This window comes from Lolium perenne, chromosome 2 (genome assembly GCF_019359855.2).
Source record: "Lolium perenne isolate Kyuss_39 chromosome 2, Kyuss_2.0, whole genome shotgun sequence".
In the NCBI taxonomy this organism is placed as follows: domain Eukaryota; kingdom Viridiplantae; phylum Streptophyta; class Magnoliopsida; order Poales; family Poaceae; genus Lolium; species Lolium perenne.
Genome location: NC_067245.2, coordinates 39,977,800 through 40,003,018, shown reverse-complemented (window position 1 = coordinate 40,003,018; position 25,219 = coordinate 39,977,800). Strand labels below are relative to the sequence as shown.

At 41.4% G+C, this 25,219-nt stretch overlaps 1 protein-coding gene across 1 annotated transcript; it reads right to left on the bottom strand.

Moving 5' to 3' along the window:
* Positions 1-1,356: 1,356 nt before the first annotated feature.
* Positions 1,357-24,406, bottom strand: LOC127331877 (uncharacterized). Its single transcript, XM_051358100.2, has 36 exons — positions 24,082-24,406; positions 22,753-23,480; positions 22,551-22,679; positions 22,387-22,472; positions 21,558-21,666; positions 20,969-21,064; positions 20,087-20,149; positions 19,961-20,020; positions 19,107-19,175; positions 18,200-18,281; positions 18,035-18,087; positions 17,877-17,939; positions 16,569-17,798; positions 14,697-15,686; positions 14,271-14,606; positions 13,853-14,111; positions 13,238-13,460; positions 12,176-12,569; positions 11,121-11,270; positions 10,805-11,026; positions 10,494-10,715; positions 9,751-10,401; positions 9,111-9,371; positions 8,644-8,997; positions 7,717-8,120; positions 7,214-7,643; positions 5,751-7,052; positions 5,398-5,658; positions 5,024-5,314; positions 4,503-4,940; positions 3,740-4,171; positions 3,320-3,598; positions 2,799-3,201; positions 2,536-2,684; positions 2,167-2,373; positions 1,357-1,754 (listed from the first exon to the last, which is right to left on the bottom strand). The coding sequence occupies exons 1-36, from the start codon at positions 24,143-24,145 to the stop codon at positions 1,635-1,637; spliced, it is 11,610 nt and encodes a 3,869-aa protein (XP_051214060.1). The 5' UTR covers positions 24,146-24,406; the 3' UTR covers positions 1,357-1,634.
* Between the last annotated feature and the right edge of the window lie 813 nt (positions 24,407-25,219).

Genomic DNA, 25,219 nt, shown 5'->3' with positions numbered 1-25,219 from the left:
AAGCATTTTCTTTATACTCTCCATTTGAGCTTCCATGGAGGACCTAAAAGATGTTTCCATCAACTTGAGATCTTCCATAGAGACCGGCTTCGCGGCCCCTTCCGCAACCTCATCGTCCGACAAACTCTTAGGCGGTTAAGCCCGAAATAAGAGCCGAAGCTCTGATACCAATTGAAAGGATCGTATGCCGCACCTATAGCTAATAAGAATAGAGGTAACCGAGAGTGGAGCACGCGGATACACAAAGATGATTCCCGTAGTTCCTTCCTATTGAAGGGAAGTACGTCTACGTTTGGAGGAGTGTGGTCACCACGAAGGCCAGACCACACTTGTGCTTACCATAATCACTTGCAGAAGTGTGTGCGTTGGTTTGTAGGTGTGTGAAATTTTTGTTACGGTCCTAAAATGATTTGTAACGCCGATCAAGCAGGCTCGTCCTGGCAGTTCGACCAGCTGCACGCGCCTTCTGCCAGAAGTATACGTTCTTTCTGATGTATTTTTATTTAAATAGACTACCGATCTGATGAGTAATACAATTAGCAAGGCCGGTTCATTTGAATATTATGTTAGGATTAGCGAGTACTTCTTTTTCTTATCCGTTAACTACTAGTCGTATCTCTTATCCGTTAACTTCTTGTTCGCCCAATAACGCTCTTCGAAAATCCTTGGCTATAGGTTGCTTTGTCGGCAAAGTAATCTGTTTAGAGCATGGTATGACCTTTCGTTGTCTATCGAAGCTTGGTTTTACTTCTATCAAACTTGGAACCTCCACATTGTGGATCAGCGGACTTTACTTCTATCAAACTTGGAACCTCCGCATTGTGGATCAGCCTTCTGCTTGGCGGCTTGCATCTGTCAAAGACGAGCTATGATCGACAAATCCTCGTTGTCTATGTCGCCTACCAAAGCAAAAAGCCCCACACCTTGCTTGGGGGCCCATACAGCACCCACGCCTCCGCAACGGTGAGGCTCCACAACCAAATCCGGCTAGACATGGTGTAGCTAGGAGCAATCTATGGTACAGTAAGGTAAGTGAGCGGTCGAGCCAGCCATGCACGACACTTTGCTGCGCCGCCTAGGGAAACTGCTCGCCTCACTAGGAAAGCTGCACATCTATTATGTCGTTTAACAACCATAGAGAGACAACAGGTTTAAACCCTAGAAACAACAGGTTTAAACCCTAGATCACAAAGGGCTTTGGGGCACTCAAAACATTCTGCAAGACCCAAATCCCTTTGAGGACACGACAGGAGATGCTCCTAAACCTGCTGGACGGAAACAGAATTGTGATCAATGCCTACCATGCATGATTTGAATGTAAACACATCCTTCCTGAGCACTCGTCTGCCACACCCATGACAAAAAAACGAGCCAATCAATTCTTGAACCTCCTTTTTTCAGGATCTCATGTCTCGACTTTAAAATGTTACCATGGTACTGCTAAGCTACTGCATTCATGCTCTCCATCTAAGTCAATACAATCATATTACGTCATACCAGTAAACAGAGCTAAGAAACGCAATTCTTCTTATCTACACGATACAAGCTCGCTAGGTGTTGCTAAATAAGGTTATATTCACATGAGAAACTAAGACACTCCAGTTGCTTGTCAGGCTACAAAATGTGAGCATCTCTCAGAACCACGGGTGCCACGTCGGATCCATCATGCACAAGTTCCTCGAAGATAACGCAGCTTCCACTAGATCTGTAACGCCTCTTTGGACAGACTGAGGCGGTTCTGTTGTGTTCTCCTCCTGAAATACCAAGAGAAAATGGTCAAGAGATTGCACATATTAAATGTATATTACATATCAGCCAAACCGCAGTATGTAAACACAAACATAAATTGTCATCTACTGCAGCCAGCGACAGGAAAAACTGAAAATGTGTGAAACCAAAAGTTCATGTAACTACTATTTGATTGCTGATAAAAATACCCATGACGGCGTTCCCTCAAATTATAACATCACCCATACAGAAACTCTGGTCTATATGCCCAAAAATGAAATCTGTCCTTTTCATTTCAAACAGAAGGAACAACTACCTCTACTGATGGCACGCTAGCTTAAGAAGTGTAATGGCTGAGCCAATCCCCACTGATGATAACCCAAACAGATATTTCTTCAAAAAAAAGTACAATGCACACAACATCTCGAAACTGCGTACCTCATCAGCAAGATAATGCGGTGATATTGACTTGATACGGTTGATGACGTGTTCAACATTGTTTACCACCTTTTGCTGGAAATCCAATGGGTTGATCATACCAGCAGCAACTGGAACAGAGGGAATGCCAAGTGGCCTTCGCCATGACCAAGATAAAAGTTCGTCACGGAAGAACATAGCCAAATGATGCCATATGTGTTGGCTTTGCTGAAAATCATAAATCAACTATTTCAGTATGTTGCACATGCAAGGAAACTAAATAGATGCACCCGATAAGTAATGTTTAAGCATAATTGGTGCCAAAACAGGATTACAGTCAAAAAGATTCTATTTACTCAAATGAACAAGCATGCTGGTGGGGAAACTCACTTTAGGTGAAACGACAGACTGGGCAGCAGAGCACATGGCAGAAACAATAAGGCCTTCGACGCCAAAATTTGAGAAGAAAGCTTGCATGTTGCGTGTCAGCCTAAATGGTACTAGCTCGTTGAACTCAATCAATCCATTTGGATCATAAGCTACAGAAAAAGAAAAAAACAAATGTGAGTAACCATAAAATTCCATGTGCCTCATTTACAAAGATTGGGAATTGTAACTATTAGAAGAAAGAAGTTAAATGTACATAAGAATACCTGGATGAAAGTCAGTCTGAAAGATTTTTCCAGTATTTTTAGCAAACAGAATTTTGTTAGGAGCCCTGCCACCAATCTGCAACATGTATGACATGAAGCAGGACAGAGCCACTTGGATTGCAAACTGTTTCTTGAAAGTCCAGAGGTGGTTGCCAGTTGGCAGTATCTTGTGCATGTACTGGGAGAAGATATTATCATTGACGATATTTTTAGTAATTTCACTGTATGCTTGCAAACGTAGTTCCACCACTTGTTCAGGAGAGACCTGCCCTGAGATGGCTTGATTTAGCTGCTCTTTGAAAATTGTTATAGGTGAATCAGCTTCTCTGTTATGTCGTGCACAGTTAATTTCATAAACCTCAAGGAAAGTGCTGTACATTAAATCATCCTCTACCATCCGAACCTGAATAATAAAAAAGGTTATGTATGTCAAGCCAAATTCATCATCTACTACCCTGAAACCAAAAAATTCAGGAGAACAGATTATTATCAGGTAAAGAATAATGGGGGAATTACTTCACCTGAGACCAAACAGGAATAATTATTGGGGTATGGATAGCTAGATGGCGACGTCTAGATTCCTTGTGTTTGTCAAACATTTTATTTAGTACACGGAATAGCTGCAGCATTCTTTCATCACTACGAGCATTCGGAGTCAATGATGTCTGAACAATAAAATGGCGCTGTGAACCATCAGAACCGATAAGTGTCAGGCGTCGGAAGCTACTACCATGCCTCCGGACAATTGGTATGTCTGGTCCAACTCTGTCCAATTTGACAGTGTGGTCAGGCGCAACCTCCTGCAGAAGAAACGCGAAGTATAAGTACAGCCAAGAACCCATGAGAAAGCGTAATACTTCAAAGAGAATGTGGGACATCACATTTGATGCTGCACAATCATGAGTGATATATTTCAGTGCAGAGAATTAACAGTGACCAACCTGATCCGTGAAGTACTGCCCTGGGAGTTCTACGTCAACAACATGAAAATCCCTAAGTATTTTACTTTCTTCCTCTAGCTTTAATATAGCAGGGAACCTGTCCTCAACATTACTCTGCAGAACATTCTTCCAGTGCTTCAATCTCTCAGTAAGTTCAGCAAGGGTTGCCGGAAATGTAGTAGCACTATCTGGGTCCAGGTCACGCTCAAAATCTTGCTTGTACTCCTTGACAAAATCAACGTGCTTGTTAACAGCATCTTGTGAAAAGCAAGCTCTGCATACACCCGAAAGCTCCTTCTTGAGAGACTGTGGAACCTCGCCTGTTGTTGCAGTTGGGTACTTGTAGCAGCGATGAAGCAGCGCATTAACCACAGCAAGAAGTCTTTCCTCAGGGAGAGTAACAAATCTTGATCCAATTTCAGACAGTAAAAGCTGAAACAAGCATGAAATGAAATTAGATTATAAGCAGTGTATATTGCAAAAAAAAAGATTATAAAGCAGTGTGCACAACATCAAAGTTTCAAGCACTAGACAAGCTTAGAAGTGATCCTTAATTCTCATTGAAATTTCTCAAGTTCACCATTGTCATCACAGTTTTTCTATCCCTTCTGAAGGGTGGCTTTGTTTAACATACTCCTCACAAATATGCAAACAGCACAAAAACATTTCCTCTAACACGCTTTTGAGATATGTACGTTGATATGAATAGCTTCATTCTCATTGCTACAGTTTCCAACCGTAAATAAACTATGTTGTTTCTTACCTCAAGTTCGTTGGCTAGATTGGTATGCTTGCTCCTAAGAGCTTCCATTATGTCCTTTGCAGCATCAAATGCACTTGCTGCAGAAGTTACCCATCCAAGTCCATTGTTACGTCTTAATGCAATTTGTGATCCCTCTGCCCCAGTTGAGCTCTGTTGACCTTGATCATGGCCAGTACTTGTACCACCTTCGACAGCAGATCTGTCCAACTCTTGTCCTTGGAGGTTGCCCCCCTCATGAGGACCTGTACCACCACCTGATTGGGCGGCCTGATGAACCTGGTTGTCAGAAGCCAAATTACCACCGACGTTATTGGCAGCATTGTTTGCCAACATAGCTTGCTGCATTCGCTGCTGAGCTAACATATTTCTTCCCATTTCAGTTTTAGTAGCAACATCACGCCGCTCCATCAAGTATGTACGAAGCCAATAATACAAGGCCTGCATGAACAAATGTCAGCCATGTACATCCAGGAACAAGTTGGATTTTTTAAGTTCAAATATCCAAAAAAATATTGTTTTACCTGTGGATAAACTTGAGCTATCTTCAGCAAAACCAATTTGCAGTGTTGAGCTTCACTTCTCTGTAATGATAGCAATAACTGAGGGATCCATGAAAGCCAAACCCAATGGGGCAGCTGCTCAAGATATTTATCTAAAGCTCTTCCCACTGGTTCATTCTGTGTATCAAAGCTGAGGAGATAAAGAATTCGAGCTAGATGACTCCTTGAGTTCGGAACTCCATATTTGATGCCTTGGAAAAAACAGCTTGCAGCATACTCAAGCCAAACCTCTTCATTTGTTTCTTTGAAAACCTGCAAAAAGCAAAACAGTCGTAATTATACTCGAAAAATTTGGAAACAGAAGTTGCGTTGCAAACATAGAGATAAAACCATACCATGTCACAATAATTTCCCCAGCTAATCCACCCTTTTGGCAAATGCTTAAAAAGGGTGATCGCATTTGAATAGGCAACATTCGCATTCTCGCAGTCATTCATTTTTAACATAAAGTCACCTTTCAGACGAAATATTTCTGCTTTATTTTTCACAGGGAAAAATTCCAAATTCGTATTATTGATCAAGTTAAGACCACTGACTAGTTCGCCTTTCATATTTAAGTATGCCTTAGCTTGTTCGCATATCTTCACAAATGCTTCCTGCAATAAGATCAAAACGCCAACTTGTAAAATGAGAAGACATTGGATGGAGGAATGTGCATTAAATAAAAAAAATCATGGTAGAGACAGACCTGGACTTCCATGGTAGCATGCCCATACATCTTATCAAGTATAGTAACACAAACATCAGGAAGACCGTGCTTGCGAGTGATATGAGCAAGCTTGTTAACATTCCATGCCTTGTCTCGGTAACCAAGATGATGAAGTTGAGGGTTTGTTTGGCCAAAATCCTTGAACGCATCTATTACCGAATTGTACATTTCATTCCTCCACTGGAGGAGGTCATACCAAATAGTCGTACTGTCCCAATCGTTAGGAGTCCGAAGTCTCCATGTTTCAAGGATATCCTTGAGATCAGCAAATGTATTCTGGTTATTTGAATTGGCACCAGAGCTCCCGGAAGCTGGTTTGTTCCCATTTGCAATGTCAAGAAGTATTTTAGAGGATTCTTTCACTTCAACCAACTGCTGAAACTGCTGCAGCGGAGGTATTCGGGACTGGACAGACATTTCAGGTAACTGCCACCAATGTTCAAGTGCAAGTTCAACACCTTTGCTGACGAGGTTCTCAGCCTCTCCAACACCATTTGTACCTTTGTCATGAAGAGTGAAAAATGCTTGAATCAGACGTAACTTTGGTGTCTCTTCTACTTGAGCTTTCGGAATTACATTCTCCTTCATATATGCCCAGTCAGGTACCTTCCAGAGGCAGTCTAAAAGAATGTCATAATTCTCCACACCTTTTCCAAAATCAGCCAATACTTCCCACTGACCTAATTGAGTTGCACACGACAACCACTGTTCTTCCCAAAGACACATTTCAGCCTTTGGGACAGTATTATTGTAAGTGCCCTGAGTTGCTTTGATCATTGCCTGGTAAAAGAGGGTTTGCGCCTGCTGCCAATATCCATGTTGAACAAGTGACAGCCCAGCTCTAGTTTCTGCAGTGATTGATCTTCTCTTCCATAATCCATACCTCATGTCATCTTCGTTCAGAAGCCTATATAACTCAGCCAATGACTCGGAGCATTTAGCCTCATTCATAAGCAGCATATGACTCTCAAGTAATGCAATTGAAGTATGCCAGGCATTGCAAGTTTTTCCGATATATTTGATAAGCTCACTAGGCATCCGTGGTTGAGGATGGCTCAAATGAAGACCTTCAAGAAGTGCTTGGGCTACATTAGGCCTGCATCCCTGCTGCCTCTTATGGTAGTCTTTTGATAAGAGTGCAATTATTGGCTTGGCTAGCGCAACTTGTTCTTCTTTGTGTAAGGTAACCCAAACAATTGGGAAGACAAGAACCCACAAATGATATGCAACATTGGGATCAGCAAAAGCAAGTTCCTTCAACGGAGCCATGACATCTGCCACCTGCATTACGAATAACAAAGACTTAAGACATGGATCAAATTTACGACAAAGACATCTTACATGCAGCAAAAAGTAAACCTACGAACAAAGTGTGACAGCTGACAAAAAAAGGTTAAATAAACAGAGCCTAATCCAGATTATCCTAAAAGGCAGGCATTTACCACAAGCTTGCTTGCTTCATTTAAGAACTGAGAATGCCTCGTCGTCAGAGAATCGAATGACAGGGAAGTGCCATCCAAGCTTTCATGCGCATCGGGACCCTGCTGTGGCATGATAATGCGATCTGGAACTGGGCCCCCTACCGTAAGCGGGGGAAGTCGAGCAGAATTTGAGGCAAGTGTAATTGGCTCATTTTCAACTAATATAGCTAAGATGAGATCCAAGCCTTGCTTCAACCAGAAAACATCGCTCACTGCTTCCCAGTCCTGGGTATGTATTATAAACTGCAGTCTAGCAAATAATGTCTTTCCCACATAGTCATGGTAAAGCCTAAAGAACCGCTTCCTCATTTCTGGATCTTTAGCCCTAAATCCAAGCATGTGCTGTCTCTCAACCTTATGAAAATACTCTTGCCTGGAAGCCAATGGATATCTGCAGGAGCAAAAAATTATCAAAAGGAGACCAAAACTACTAATAAAAACTCGCTGCATAGAGAGGTTCTTACTTGGTTGAATCACCACAAAGTGAATACAGAAGTTCCAGATATTTTGCATCCCATTCTTCTTGTGCAGATGAGGGGAAACTTTTCCTGTCAACCAATGATAACTTCTGAAGATAAGTTACTATTTCCTTTGGGTTGAGCGAATTAACAGAGCCAGCAGATAATGAAAGACTGTAATCATCTTCAATCCAAGTTTTTATCATGTCTAGTATGCATAGAAGAACGCTGGAATCGGTGCCTCTCTCTGAAAGAAGTGTTTGAAGTATTACTCCCATATTTCGTCTGTACTCAGAAGAGCCCATCACCCTCTCACTTATGAGACTTAGGACAGTCTTCATGTTAGATACGACAGTAGAATCCACAGTAGGACGAGAGCTAACAGCTGAATCCATTTCTGGCCTCTGTCCCTAAAAGTATTGAGACGTCAATTTTCAGGGTAATAAACCATGGTGTGAATGGGTCTTGTCAGAAGTTTTATGCATGAGATGTGAATCAAACCGCATATTTAAACAAAAAAAAAACATATTTAATCATTAAATTGGTAATCCTAACGTAGAAAGGAGAGGTAATTAAAAAAGCATCTTAAAGAAAGATAAGGGACCAAGTGGAAGCTAAGACCATGAGACTGTCTGTAGAATTGATATTTACGAGTACAGTGACAAATAGCCAATCATGTTTGCTGATGTGCGCAACGAGACAAAGTTTGCTGGACAATAAAGTCGGAAGTGATCTATGCTTCACTCTAGATAAGTATCGTACTTCAAATTAATTAATAATGCTGAGATTCCCTACGGCCATAAGAGTAATAGATAATAAGTGAAAACTGAAGTACAAGAGATAAAAGATGCAGATTGCTTGCAGCAAAATGTGTTGGTGTATACTCAATACATTACGCAAGGTAAAGAAGATAACAAAATTATGTAAACATACTTGTCGGACACTGCCAGCAGTAGATCCCATATCACGTGCAAGCCGTTGCAAGACACGAAGAAGCAAGCCAATAAAAGGATCAATGAAATTCTTTTGCACTTCTGCAAGTGCATTGAGGACAAACAGTGCAAAGCTTATGATGGAGTTGGCATTGCTAGGTTCAAGTGATATCTGTGGAGTTGTCACAGCAGCAAGATGCTTCTGAATGAGATCCTGAACACTTCGATACAGCGTTTTTATTTCTTGCGGTGTCGTAGCTGCTTCAAGTGGAAAAGCACTGAATACCATCTTTAACAAGGAACAAAGAGACTTTCCAGCATCCAGCATCTTGTTATTGAAGCAAGGTTCCAGTATCTACGTACAAGAATTTACAGAACATATCAAATATAATATATCTATCTAGATCACATCAAAAATAGGAATCTGACAAAGACCTTGTCAAGGGGGATAATTCTGAAGTAACTTACTTGAGAAATATGATTGATGTTATTTCGGATGAAGAGACGGGGTTGTTTTTCCAAAACTTTGTTCATAACATCAAGACCCTGTGCAAGGGCTGTTGCAGGGTCCTTGGACTGGGAGGGTGTAAGATTCCCAAGCAGTTTCTCGAGATAATTGAATTTAACATTGGCATTTGGCCAAACTTCCAAAGCTTGCGTCAGTAGATCAAGAGCTTGCTTGTACATCGAAGTAGATTCCTTTTCCTTGGGTTCAATCACCAGTGACACCTATTCTCCAAATCAATGAATTTTATATGAGTATCCATCCACTACTTCAAACCAAAGACGCAATGTAACTTGCAGTGTGGACATGCAGATTGTTACGGAAAGCATTATATGACACAAGAAGGATGAACCAGCTAACACAAATGCCTTAACAGTCCACCAGTGCAATCCAAATGAGTAGTTGTGCTTTCCCTAATGGAAAAGGTCACAGGTATATAATTGTGATATATGCTCCAAACACAAGCATACAGCAATTAAATATGACAAGTATATCTTAGACACATTTAGAAGAGAAATTATTATTTTAACACTAGTTAATCTAGTGGTGCAACTCAGTGCATTACTTATAAAGCATAAAAAGTAAAACCAAAAAGATAATCACCCTTATAAGGAAAGTAATTATCATCTCCTCCATTGCAGCATTAGGTTTATACTCCTCGTCTGGTTGCCCAGAAGATCCTGGCGTTTCAATATTAGGTATAGATGCCCCACCAGGTGACATCACACCGAGAGGTTGTAAGCCTTGTTCAACCTTCACCCTCTTACTCAGATCATCAGCAAACATGGGAACATCTGAAGAGCGTTTTGGATCACCGCCAATAACAGTAGGGCTAAGCATATCAACAATCTGGTTCTGGTTCTCACTTTCCTGAACTACTTTCATCTCACTCTGTCTCTGTCTTTCCCACGCCACTACCAGTCCAGCAAGTTCAATTGCAAGACGCCGGTTTTCTGCAGTTGTGTTGTATGGTAACCCAAGACGACTAAGAGAGTTGACCATCTGGGGAACAAAATGGGCTCTGCAACTATAGAAAAGTTCTGCATGGCGAACAATAAGCTGGAATATGTGAATCATGTTGGGAATAGAATGGCCTTCCTCCACGAGGATTTTCTTTGTATATCTGATCCATATTGGCATGCGAGTGTCCCCAGGAGGGAGTCGTCTAGGAAGAGCAGGCATGAGAATATCAAGAGCTTGCTTCACTAGCAACTTATTTTCTGGTTGGCATGTCCGTAATAGAGCAATAAAAACCTGAGCAAAAGAATAGGTCACACTACGGATATAACAAGTCGGCAACAATGCATAATTATACATCAAAATTTTATGTTAACACTTAACAATACCTGTAGAATTATCTTTTCAGGGGCTTGATACGCCTCTAAGAAATGGCAAACATTTACAAAGGCCCACTGTTTGCTGGAATTATCTTCACGTTTAAGATGGTTCCAGCCGAACTTTATGAGTTCCTTTCGATGGTGAACAAGGTCATTCTGAAGATACTTCAGAAGTAATGTGGCAAGCTGAAGGAGTTCTATCCTTAAAGGCTCATCATATTCAGCACTGACCTAGACACATGAAGAAAAGATCCCATTACCCTCATGAAGGAAAAAAAGAAAACTTGCCATGTATCAAGATGTTGTGGTGTATAGTTCACCTCTTCCGGGGGATCGAGAAGCTTGTCAACAATAATTTTAACTATAGAAGGATCAACAACTTCCCAACTTTGACCGTTTTGGAAAGAATGAGCTAGCATTGGAAGGATAAGGATCTGCATAGCAACAACCAAATGATCTTGCCCATACTGTTTTAGTTGGAATATGTTCAGAAAGTGGCTCAGAATAGTTTTCTTCAAATCTGGAGCATATCCTTCGGCAACCTAAATGCGACATGTAAACGAGATAAGAAACAGAAAGCACTCAAAAAATACAAGAAAAGGACTTCCACAATTTAGAAACAAGAAATGGTGTTACCTCTATGACATAAAATTCCTTCAGAAAGCTATAATCTATTCGGCTACGGTACAAGAATATTGATAGCATATCAAAGAGTGCACCAACTTCAGTACGGTCGTGCCTTAGGTAATTCAGGAAGCATTTTATGAGCCGTTTGCTTTCCATCACCTGGTCAGAATGCAAAAAAATTAAAACCAATATCTGGATAGAAAAGTGTGAAGTGGAAAATATGCAATATGTTAACTAGCCATAGTAAGTCAAAATATTAACCACAGCACTGTGCTATATATCATGCGAAGGAGTAAAAGACATATATCATTTGTGTATCTTGTCAACAGGACTCGACTACCAAACCTTAAAAAATCTTCTAGGCTTTCAAAAAAACTTCAATTAAGAGAAAGTATGTGCATAGGAGTGAATAAGTGCTCAATGCAAGAGAGTATTCAGATAATTCATAAACAGAAATAATTTTCACTTCAATTAAGAAAAAGTATGTAGGAGTGCGTAACTGCTCCAGTGGAAGAGATTATTCAGAATTTCAAATAATGCACAAACCAGCAATAGTTCCATTTGATAGTACTAAATGTTTAGGTTTATCAAACTGCTACACTGGCAGAGTGCTGAAGTAGCATTTACGAAGTATATAATACTACAATAATAATACCTAGTTACCTACCGAGCACAAAATTACCAAAAGTGTGCGTCTTTAAAACCTATATAGAGCATAGAACATGTGACAGATTTGTTTCGCGTGGATAAATTGAACATGGTACTTAAAGAGTGCAAAAAGAGATCCAAAACTAAACTAACATTTGAAAAGAAAATACAGATATCCAGAAATGTTTCCAGCTTGATTGCTAGCTATCATGTGCTACAGAGGACAGAAGCAAGAGCACAAGAAAAAAAGATAAGTCATGCACAAAGCAGAAAATTAAGAAAGGTTATAAAACAGGAAAGGCAACTAATACATTTTTGTCAATATGAATATGGCACAAATTCAAAACATCAAAGATGTTGTACATGAGCAATGTACAAGGGCATCAAAGGAGCAACTAGAAAATGAAAACAAATACCTGGGGTAAACTCAATTCTTGCTCATTCTGCAGGCGAGCAATTCTGGCAGGTGATTTCCAAGCAAGCAACAACGTGTCAAAGACAACCCGGTTATCACGAAGCCACTCAGGCATCAATTTCACGAGGGTTGAGATAAGCTCTAATCCATTAAAATAACTATCAGTAACCATGTTTGATGAAGATTGGCCTGTAAAACTATCAATTGTAGCTCCAGTTCCTTCATCCTTTACCGAGGACAATAGTTCATTAGCAGGTCCCAAGGAAGGTAGTTGAGCAGAAGCTGTTTCACTCTGAGAGTAAAACTGTGAAAAGGCACTAGAAAGTATCTTTTGAGGTGACTTTGCAAGTTCATCCCGTAATTCACCAGTATCGGAGCAGATAATGTACATAAATCTGAATTTCAAAAAAAGGAAGAATAATCAATTTTCCGACAAGATATAGCTGATTAATTCTATGGTAATGGCATGAGCAAGAGGTGCATTTCGAAGTCAATAGTGTGACAGAACCAAAGGCTTGCGCATATGTCTTCCGTTATATAACTTAAAGGCGACAAGAAGGCATCCAGCTATGGAATACAACTAAAGCAATGAAAATAGGACAAGCAGGTAACAACAATCTAACTATTAAAAAAGCATTTACATGTTAGAAAGAAATTTTAATACTCCCTCTGTCCCGAAAAGGATGTCGCAGGTTTGTCTAAATTTATATGTATCTATATTACTCCCTCAGTCCATAAATAGATGTGTGAGGTTTGTCTAAATCTGGATGTATCTAGACACTGAACAGCGTCTAGATATATCCAGATTTAGACAAATCTCAGACGTCTATTTATGGACAGAGGTAGAAGTAAGTTTTCTCTTACGATGAGTTTGTGCAATTCTTTGTATTGTTTTTCTGTTACCTCGCATACTCGAAACGTGTGTACAAAAACGTCAAATAATTCTTTTCCCAAAACAAAGATTTCTGGTTTAGGAGAACCAAGTTTTGTGTATCCATGAGTTAAAGCTTCACATTGTTACACAAACATCATTGATAAACACATGATCTGCCAAAGTGTCTACCTTCTGAAATACTTGGGATGGCTCAATCGAGCAAGAAAATAGTCAACCGCCTCCACAGCGTAGCGGTTCAAAAACTTGGAGAGTGGAGCACGATAAGGGCTATTGATCTCACTATAGAATTGATCCTCAGGAAGTGCCTTCTCCAAATCAATTACCAAGGTGACAAGTTCATCCAAGAACTTGCTCGCCGCAGGGGGGAGAAGGTGAAAAAGCTCGATCATAGCTGCCCAAGCAAAGAAAAATAAATTAACATAAGATCAGATCAGATCAACTACCAAGAAAATAAGAAAGTCTGAAATGAGGCAAAAAGAAGTTAGCCAAACAATACAAGAATGGTTCCAAACCAGGTCACTATTTTCCAACAAAACAATCATCTCCTGCTGCAGATTATAGCTGTCTATATATGACTATATGTTCATGTATTAATCCAAAATCATACCATGTCACAACTCAGTAACTGACAAATCTAGTGAGGCCTTGTAACCTATTGTTGTGCGATAAATGTAATTTATAAATGTGGAGTGACGTCTGACATGCAGTTCATTCCACACACAATATCCTATATGGAGAAAAATGAATGGAAGAACAAATGAATATGTCATAAAGATACGTCACCTGCAGCTATTTTTGGCTCATCTCCAGCTTTCCAAGATTTTTGACTCTGAGCAAGTTTTTCTGGCTCTAGCCATTTTTTCAAGTGATCCAATAACTTTGCACCCAATGTCACATTAAACCAGTTTGACAGCAATTCAAGAAGACGGGCCAATCCTTGCAGTAACGGCATGGTGAGACTCCTTGTCTGTGCTAAGTTCACTAAGATGGGCCTTAAGCTGCTCTGTAAAAGATCTTTTGGCATCCTCTGCTGTTGCACAACCTACAAATGCAATTACAAGTGAGCACATGCCACGTGCAAAAAATATTTTGGACTAGTTATTAGCAAAGTAACAGAAGATGGCAAAGGAAAAGGGAAAAAAAACTGAAATTACACAGCAAGATGTCAATACAACAAAACATAAGTGCATCCAAAAGTCACCTGACGAAGTCCCTCCTTGGCTACACTGACAATCTCAGTTGTCCTACATGTTAGAGACTTGAAGAACATTGAGATTATCTTTGCCCGCAAGTCGCTGTGATTTGGAGCTTTCAGATCTCCCCAAGCCATCGCGGTACAGAGCAGTTCAATGCATGCAGTTCTTAGTTTGTTCCAGGTCATGACTATTTTTGCATTCATCAGCTTGGTAACCCATACTGTTTCATCAGCCTCCGCAATTTGCAGTGCTTCTTGCAAAAAATTGACAAGCTCGGGTGACAACTTTAGAAGAGGTGGTCTCAGAGCTAGACAGAAATTCAGAGCTGTAACAGTACCCACCTGAGACGGAAAGAGAAGAAAAAAATGCATCAATTGGGAGACTGTACAAGTTTAGTCTGGATGAGTAAAAAGTTAGGAGCAAAAGGAAACCTGTTGCTCAACATTCTTCGAACGCAAAGGCCGTGAAATCAGAGGCTGAAGCAATGGTAGATAGAGAGGCTCGAGCAATTCAGAGACTTCACTGCCAGTCCTACTTGCAAGCAGTGATAAGCATGCCTGCACATTCTTTCTCACAACAATTGAAGCGTTGGGGTTAAACAGCTCAAGAGCAAGAAATTCGACAACGCCCTGGAAACTTTGTCGGCGGGGTTCACTGTTTGCTTCATCTGCATTGTTTACTACCCGTAAAACTTGCGTTAGAACATGGTTTGTCTCCTCCTGCTCTTTGTTTGCATGCACTGGAAGCCTCTTAAGAACGTATATAAGACCACGTACAACTCTGACCTGAAAGATGCATAAGGTATCCACAGACACTTTACCAACCAATGCTCCCAGGCCTATTACACCTCCCATCTGAGCTTGCCATGTGCTACCATAACAACAGTGCAATAAGCGGGGCAATAGTTCCTCAAATACGGCAACCCGCACACTCGGGGGAGGAGAATATACTGGATTCAAAGATGGACTAGAAACTAGCATAGGAGTGCTTGGACCTCCTCTCAGCACACCCGTGTGTTTCATTCGTGCAAGGAAGATAAGTGTCTCAGCAAAAGTATTCAAAGCAGATAGAGCAGCTTTTGCATGTTGACGGTTGTCACTTGATAACACTTCAACTAATGCATCCAAGAATATCAAAGGGTCCAACTCACGCAGATTAGATGAGGTGTTGTTTCTTGATCTAGATCCTGTCATGCCAGATGAGAGGGACGAACCAATAGGCTGCACAAATCCAGATTGGTTGGAGGATGACGAATCAACATGGAAAAGTATAGCAAAATGCCGGCATATATCAACAACAAAGTCATCCTTCTCATCTTGAAGACTGGCGTCAGCTTTAGCAGCGATGATAGCTACAAGTAAAACCTTGAAAACGGATTTCTCTGCCAATAATTGGGTCTTTGTCTTCACACCTAAATCTCCCTAAAAGGCAGATAAAAATAAAGGGAAGCAGCGGTAAGAAGCAATCCAGTAACCAAAGCATAAGATGGCTACAGCAGAGAGGCAAGAAAGAAACTATTGATCCAAGTCCAAAATATATTTCACGAACCTATGAAATCATTTTGATGTGAACATGGATCACAAAAACATAAGGGGCAAGTGATCAACATATCTGAAAAAAAAACTAAAAGATGTGCGTGTGCATTGCTAGTGTGATGACACCTAGCTGTGGTTAGTTACTACAATCGGAAGTCCAGATCTTGCATGGAATCCAAATCAACTGTGTCTACTTACCCACAATGCAGGGATCCTTACATTAGAGTAAGAGAGGAAACTAAAGATCATCAAGGTCACTATAATCCAAAGAATGAAGATGCCTTCACTTTTAGGTTAGTTCAGTAGAAATCACTAACTCAATATGTTGATTAAAAATTTGCCATATTGGCTTATCAAGTGACTTCCAATGTCAAGTCAAAATAAAACCTAACTACATTTTAGCAACTTAGGTTACAGGTAAATATGAGGAATGATTAAACAACACAACACCCTGGGATATACATTAGTTAGTTGTCTTTTCGTACCATTCCCTCCTAGGTGGCTTGTAAGATCCATCTTTTCAATGCAATAAACGCAAAGGTCTTCTGCGTTCTCTTAGAGAAAAGAAAAACACCCATGCTCTTTCACTTATCATGTTGGACATTGATACAGTACCACTAATTTCTCCATTTACAACTTAATAACTTATACTAAAATAAATGGAAATACAATGAATTGAGAGTATTATTTACAACAGATATAGTAACAACAGTGCTCAAGAGTATACAGAGGATGTATTGAGGGGTGTCTTGAATAGTATATACCAACCTTCATATCTGAAGCATCGTTCCGACGCCTCGACGGATCTAATGAAGATATAAGCAGGTGCCCAAGAACTCCAGGGCCCACACCCTCACCAGGTACATTTTCCCTCAGATTTAACAAAGAATTCAAGCATACGCGAATAAACTGAAGAGCCTGCTTTCTGTAGAAAGCTTCCATGCCACTGCTTTGCATAACAGCACCAACAGCGAAGTGTATGCATCTGTCCAGAGGAACTAAAAATGGTGTCGCAGGCTCAAAAGTCAGAACTAAACGAAGTCCATGTTCCGGATTTTCCTTGCATTCAAGTGCCAGGGGCTCCTTCAGAAATCGCCTGTTTCGCCCCCCTAGCTTACCTAAAAGTTCCAAGGACTTTGTACCCCATTTGTAGGGAAGAGGCCTTAAGTGAGACCATAAAGCAAGAGTGACCTCAGACATTAAACTGGCCATGCTAGGTTCCAGAAAATCAGGGTTAAGGCTATCAATCCAAAATTCAAGTGTAGAAAGTGCTAAGCTCACAAGATCATCGCTTCCTTTCAGAGCAAGAACGAGAGGTTTCATCAAACGAGGAATGTGAGGTAGCAACGAACTCAAACGGGCAGGTAATATCAGGCAAAGCTCCAGAATCAAGCCCCGCATATCTTCACTAGTTGGCCCATCAAGCATCGATAGCAACATATTGAGGCAAGGTTGAAGAGATGGAATAAGGTCACGCATTAACAAATCAAATTTAGCACTGTTCAATGCACGGAACATGCTACGGAGAAGGTGCATGTAACCAAGAGGTTTCTCAACTTCGGCGGCACTCTTCATGCAAACTTCCATTATTACTGGCACATGTGGCTGAAGAGTGCGTTCACAGCTTTCTGGAGCCTTTGCTGCAGCAATGAACAAGAAGCGGAAGAGTTGCAGGACAAGCTTTGCTGCAGGTGAATCTGGCTGCTTCAGAGCATCAAGCTTCGAGCTGACAAGGAAATTAATCAATACGTCTGTGAAGGGTCGGAGAACCTTTGGAGATTGCAGAAGGGTGGAAAATATGTGTAAAAGCTGGTTGTTGGTTATCATGCACTCAAAGAGGTCTGGCATGCAAAAGGAAAACATATCCATTATATCACGAGCCTCCATTATAGATAGCATTTGTGAAAAACATTGCAGTATATCCCTCTCTTCGTCTTTTTCCTTAAAAAGAGCTAAACAGTGAACCCCTGATTTAAGAACACCGGAAGTCTTCCGCACCTAGAATATGATCAAGATTTATTAGCAGCAGAGCTCAGTCAAACCAAGAGGAAGAAAGACTCAGAAAGAGTGAAGGACCTCATCCTCCCGCAGTCCCCTAAAGGGTTGAGCTGCTATATTAGAAGATTGTTGACTTTGTTGCTGCACAACACATGATAGGATATAAGAAATTGAGGAGCAAAGAAAGTGATAAATGGACAAAATTACTATCCAACAACTCAGGAAGTCCATAATACCTGTGGACGTGGCCAATGAGCATGGGTTATACTCCAAATTATTGTCTTCATTCCTGGTGTGTGTTTAATATGAAATTGGTAGCAGTTCAGATGTCTACCCACAACATGTATGTAACCGCTTAAAACTTTGAATAGCGTGAATACTGTATAACAAACAATGCGTACCCATTACGAGTGTCCTTATCAGACTTTTGTAATCATTAATCTCCTTCGTATACTCCAAGGGTGGTTGCAAATTCAACACAGTCTGCAAAAATAATGTCAAAATGGTTTAATAAACCCTCAGTACAAATAGAAACAGCAATCGAATCAGAATTAGCCAGGTTACAACTAAGACCTCGTCATGTTTTTTACTATTTTGAACGAATTTAAGCTTATAACAGACTGGAAGACATGCTAGATGCATATGATGGAGCAATTACGATGATTTGGCTGTAGAAATCTTTGGAACTCAACACTTGGCACTACCATCGTATAAATTAACAGTTGGAGTTAGAGGGTGTTATTCTTTTCAGGGTTTATTATCATTTAAAAACATCACAATTCAGAAGATTTGTTGAATGGACGAAAGGATAACTTTTATGCACATCACATATTTCACTGTTCAAAACAATTGTCTATAGAGCAATGTTACCACATTGCCCCGTGTTCATATAAGGATGTCCCTTATAGGGGAGTGAAAGGAAAAAAACAACAGAACGACAAAGGTGCCCATGCACCCCTTCACCCTGATAACTAGTAACCTCGAAAACACATATTACAAGATTGTGACCCTTAGTTACAGGTACGAAACCATAGCTTTATCTCACATCTTATGTTTGACACTATCATTAGCAGCAAGAAGTTGGCCACAATGTGTGGTGTACATCACATCCAGCATGATCAACTAATACAAAGTCTTTTCTTATTTCAGATATTTGACCTCGAGGACTCAGTGGTTAAACAACCTACTCGATTCAACCAAGGTCATGTAACATGTATTGCATGAGGAAAGAGGCAGATCTAGCTTTTGGCGAATGACAACAATCGCAGAAGTCTTACACATAACCCAAAAAAATCACATAAAACACACCTGTAATGGGACTTCAAGCTTCATTCTCAAATTTGGACGCTCCTTCCCTTCCTCAACTTCTTCAAGCAACTAGAGAGAACAAGAGTAAGGTAACACAGTATAAAGCTGAAACAGAAATTAGCAACATTTCTGTTTAAAGCTATTAACAAACAAATTACTGGGAGCTTGAAACCCAATTTAAGTACTATGGCTCAAAAGTTGATCACGAGATACACATATTAGTAAGCACATAACATGAATTTACCATTACATTTTCAATTACATATATCATGTGGGTAGGCAGTGACGTCAGGGAATAATCTATCATGCCAAAGGCTAGCAAAGGAAATACAATAAGGATAACTGAGATCTCAAAACACTATGTGTCATTGTTTTACTGGAACACACTAAGGCCTGCACTTAGTTTGGCCTTGGAGGTTCCAGAAGAAAAGTAGAATTCCATTGTGTGTGTCACAATAAGGAAAAAACTGCACCATTGATATACTATGAATTTTAGTTGTGCAATATATATATTTATCTACTCCACCTATACAAAATAAATTAAGTACTAAATAATTAGAGGGACTGGACTGTCAACGCAACCATACATGTGTTTCCTTAGAAATAAATGCAGCCATGTCATGATCCACCGTACATCGACTCTGCATGGACTCAACTGAACAGAACTACCCACATCGTGTTGAAACATAACAGCATTGAAAAAGATTATACAAGCCCCACATTTTGTTCCCTAGGTTCTATAACTCTGTGCTGTAGTTTTACAATTTGAATAATTGCAGTATGTAACGCATGTGGCCATGTGTGTACAAAATGTGCCAATGGATTGAGCAAAGGTCCTAAACTTTCCCATATACCTGAGGAATCGTGTGCTTCAGGGTCCTAAATTTTCCAACAAATGCATCCAATATGCGCCCCTGGTGATTGGCAAGTGTTAGCTAAGAAGTAATTGATGTGTACCGTTAAGAACCCACAATTCTTACCAACAGTACTCGTGCTTCATCCATGCTTTGCTGGTCAACACCTTTTTCATATATGGGCTCAACCTGCAGAGGCACCAGAAAAAACAGCAGTTTACAAATGCTTTTGCTATAACTAACTGCTTAGCTTTATGTTTTTGCACAAGGTTCATTATTATCAAAAATATTTGCATTAAAGAAGGAAGAAATCAACAGAAGTATAAAACCTATACCAAATCGAAACATTAATCCATTTGTAAATCCCTAGTTTGCCTCGGCACTCCTGCAAGTCATATCGACTCTGGAGAGCCAGGGTGCCTAATTGCGTAGAATCATCGTGTGTAGTAGGAAGTTAGGATACATAGCAGCATCCAAGTTTACCCAATGTAAAATGTAAGGTACATAATAAATTTAGGATGGCGTATCTGGAACAAAGAGAAGGAAAAAGGCATCGGGAAAAGAAATAACACAAAATTCTAGCAGGTGTGCTTGCTGGAAATATCCACCCATGTTAGAGCCTTTGGTTTTATTATCTTCCCCTCCCAGCAGAAGGCACTACCACAACACAGAACAATAGGGAGAGAGGAGACTTCATAGGGGTGGTTTGCTGGCATGCAACCATCATGTTTCCTGATATCCTTGCCATGCTGGCTAGGGGGCAGCAAAGCCATGATCAAGCTCAAACTCAAGGGTTTTGCTATATCTGCTAATCCGATATAGTGGAACCAACGTAGCAATGGCAATGACATCACAGTCTTAACCCACTATCCCCCCCCTCCCCCCTTCCACCCATCCCAGGCCAATGTAAAGCTCACTGGCGCCTGCCTCTGGCAGCCAGGATGATTTGAAATGTTGGTAAATGCAATTGTTCATTGTTTATACGAAAATGAAGAATAGTACGCATACCAGATTAAGCATTAGACGAGCAGACGTTGTATGAATTACGAGAGTCAACGAAGAATCATGCATATTCCGAGAGAACAAATAGATGATCCGTGACAACTGCAAAACAGTGAAGTTGCTACTTTAGTATAAACATCCCCAAAACTAGGTCATGCATATGGTAGAACAAAGCAGAAGTTTGCTCTCAAAGATACATGCATAGTCTTTGATGAATCAGCAAAAGTATAGTATCTGAATCACAGTTAGCAAAAAAAATCTGACAAAGCACCTAGAATGGCGCTTGTTTAAGACATGTCATGATTATATTGATGGTGTTTGCAATAAGCAAACAAGATAATAGACTACAGAAAAATATCTGACAGTTGGCAAAAAAAAATCTGACAAAGCACCGAGAATGGCGACTAATTGTTTAAGACATGTCATGATTATATTGATGGTGTTTGCAATCAGCAAACAAGATAAAGTTTTCTCTCTAGGATCTGAACAATGAAACTACAGAAATTCTGACCGAGCAAAGTGGAATTTATGATCTTTGAAAAAAAGATATTGGGTTAACAAGATTGGCATGCTAGAGTTAAAGAATAAGATCAACCAGTGGAAGGGAAAGGTCTCCTCGGACATAATGCACCAACTCTGCGAGAAGAGTGTAAGCAAGCGGCCTTAATGTCTCGATACAAACTCGCCCTGTCCCAACCAAAACCCTGGCAGACATGAAATCAAGTGTTAAATTTTGCACAAAACTAAGAGTATAGCATGCGTGGTGGAATATCTATAACGAGACAAAAATTATCAGAACACCATGTGCCCAGTTGAGTTGTGTAACACAGCAATCATAAGAAAACAAGAAAATGGTCAGCTTAACACGTTGTGCCTCATTAACAGCTTGGTCGATATGGTATTTCTCTATTTACAGCTTTACAGCGACTTTCTACAAACTAAAATTGATGGGTTCAAAACAATCCAAATCAAGGGGAGGGCTGATTTTTCATAGGTATTTTGTTTCCAACTGCTTTGCATTACCCTTGACTTCAATAACAAGGAGCTCATTTGACCTTGTCTAGAAACATTGAGCCTTCCAAAAGTAACTTCAAGGAAACACCAAAAGAAAAAGTGGGCATAAGTTATGACATCAGATCGACAGCTAGCACACCGGATGGTAAACCATCTTGCCTCCTCGTTTAAAAATCGTACTACCTCTGATCCAAATGAGTTGACGCAGATTCAATGAACATAGATAGATTTAGGCAATACGACAATTAATTTGGGTCGGAAGGAGTAGAAAGAAATTTGGTAGTGAGCATTCAAGAAGTGAAGTGCTGCAAAATTAGTCCTGAATCAGATTGCACATAGCAAGCCCACATTCATAACTAAACAAATCCTGGATGTGAACAGTACAAGAAAAAGTAAAATAATGTATGTACCTTTCATCGAGAAGTGTGTCAATCAAGGGATACAGCCCACGCCTGTATTCGGTGTTGAGGACTTGCTTCAGACCAACTAGGAGCTCCTGGAATTCCATAAATGAAAATGCTTAAAACAATGCATAATGCTGCACCTAACTACAGAGTTAGCAAGTCATACCAACCTTTCTTATGGAAACCGAGTCTGCAGGACATGTAACAAGCAACTTTACAATACTGCTGCATATACTGTTCTCATATGGCTTTATATAATCAGCATTGCTTTTTAGCAGGTACGTCAGGAACGACAATGTCTGCAGCAGAAACGATCAATCCATTAGAATGTTCCCCAGACAAGGTAAAAAAAGTTGAATAACTCCGCCCTACCTTGACTTGTGCACCCTTCAATTCAACAAAGGGCGTCTTCAGGTGAGGTGGCACCTTGTCTGGCCCGCTTTCAGCGATTGCCTCCACCATGAGTGGCAGCAAGAAGGGGATATTTGTCTGCACAAGCTTAGCGTACAACTGAAAGAGGAACATCACCACAAGAGGGCTCTCGGTAACAATCTTGAATGACTGCGCGCTCGGGTTGAGCTGCCCACCGCCCGGCACCGCCAACATGCCTGGGGCATCACCAATGGAGTCCAAATGCTGGTTCGGGACGGGAGCGACAACATTGGCAGTGGCATTGGGGTTATCGAAGAAGTGCTTGACGGTGAACTTGAAGTTGCGGTATATCGCAACAACGAAGTCAAGGAACGGCTGCACCTCCGCCTCGACGGTAGGGCGGAAGTTGCGCAGAAGGTCGAACACGATTCGGATGGCCAGAAGGGCGTTGTCCTCGTTGTCCTGCGTGAGCACACGGAGAGAGAGCTTGAGCAGGTCCTGCACGAAGGGCCGGAGCACCTCGCTGTGCGGAAGCCTGTTGAGGATCTCGATCACGACGTTGCGCAGCTTGTGCTCGGCATTTTCTGTGCCCTGTGGCGTGGTGAAGGTGCTCAGGATGGCCGAGAAGGCCCTGAAGTAGCAACGGAGGAAGTTGAGGTAGTCCGGAGTGTGCGTCATCTCCAGGCTGTCCCGGACTTCCATCACAAGCTGTAGCCGGACTTGCACAGCTGCAAAATAGTCGAGACGGTGATTAGTCGAAGGGCCATTGAGCCAAAAGAATCACCAACCCGGAGCAAATGCTATGGTTTTAAATTTGCAATTGGAAAAGTTTCCTTTATAATGTATTGCGACAGGAACTTGAGAATTTGCTGCTAAAAAGATTCTACAATGGAGAAATACATGCTGGAATAATAAATAAACATGGAAAAGCTTCATTCAGTTCCAGGCACGGGACAAGAGAGAAATCTGACACTAAAAAAATGCACTGTTTAACAGATACGGTAGATAAATGTACAGACAAGCAAATCAACCAGAAGGGAAACAATGCACATGCGAACTATAGTCCAGTCGCGTCAGTTGAAAACCTGGAAATAGTATAAATTCTCGTTTTTTTGCGAATGAGAGAGAATTGGTGTATATTCTACAGATATCGGTGGTGAACACTACTAGTCTCGGAGAGAAACTGAAAAAACCCCAACTTGAAATGCTGAAGAGACAATCCGCCCCGGAGTAAGATCGAGAACTCGTCGGACAAACACGGGTACAGAATTGGGCTCGCGAGAAAAAAAAATAAAAAAAAAAGCAGGGTAAATAGGAGGGTGGGCGTACGTAGGTCGGGCTCGAGGAGCTTCTGCGAGTGCAGCTCCATGTTGGAGCTGTTGATGGGCGCCATGGCGGGGCGGGCGAGCCCCCGCTGGGATGCGCGGACGAAACCCTACCGCGCCAGGGCTTAGGGTTTTTGGGATCTGCGGCGGCCGGAGGGGGCGACTGGACGCCGCCGCCGACTGGGGAGACGGGGGAGGAGCGCGTTTGATCTCTCCGGCGCGAGGCAAGGCGGGCCGCGCCGTGGCTCCCGTGCCGGAGCGGGCTCTCGCGCTCGCGGGCGAGGCGAGCGAGGGTTTGGGGAGGGGGGGCGGAGAGGCGGAGACGACGGACGGGAGGGAGAGAGAGAAGAGGGCTTTTAGGAGGGTGGGTCGGGTTGGGTCCCACGGCACGGCTGCGGTGGGGCCCACACCAGCTTCCCTTCGAAGGAACCTGAACTCTACGGGGGAGTTCGTCCCTCGCCCGTTTCTTCCTTGTATGTATCTCCTCGGCATGTCCTGCAAAAAAATATAGGAATTGTGTAGAAATTTTATAGAAAAAAAGTCTATATAAATTGTTTGATTCATAGGAACATATCTTATAGAAGTTGATTCGATATAAATCTTGTATAGTAATCAAATAGAAAAAACATTAAGTCATACCTCATGAAAAATTCATTTGCTTCCCACCCCGGCCGACGCGAGTGGCTTCAAGTTCTCCGGGTGAAAACCTAAGCTCCATTGGGAGTGGGCGACGGTGACAGATGTGTCATTACCTTCGCCTTAGATCTCTTGGCCTTTGCGGTGCGACGGGTTCTCGGCGGTGGGGCGCATGGCTATGTGGTCCAGGGCAGCGGACACCGGGGCAGCGGCCCTGGACGGTGGTGGCACTTCGAGGTGGCGGACTCGATCTCCTGTTAAGGGGGTTGTGTTCAATCATGTAAATAGACCAGGGTTAAGGTTTCACATAGAGCAATTCATACATATATAATTGAAGCATTTATGTGTAACAAATAAAATAGAGATAAGAGATTTGTGAGTAGCACATCCATAAATACTCTTGCCCCTAAAACCATAGGTGACAAGAGCCTAATGGTCCACTGTCCTTACCGCCGCAAGCAAAATAGTTATTAAGTAAATGAATACATATTAAAGCCTTAAGCTAG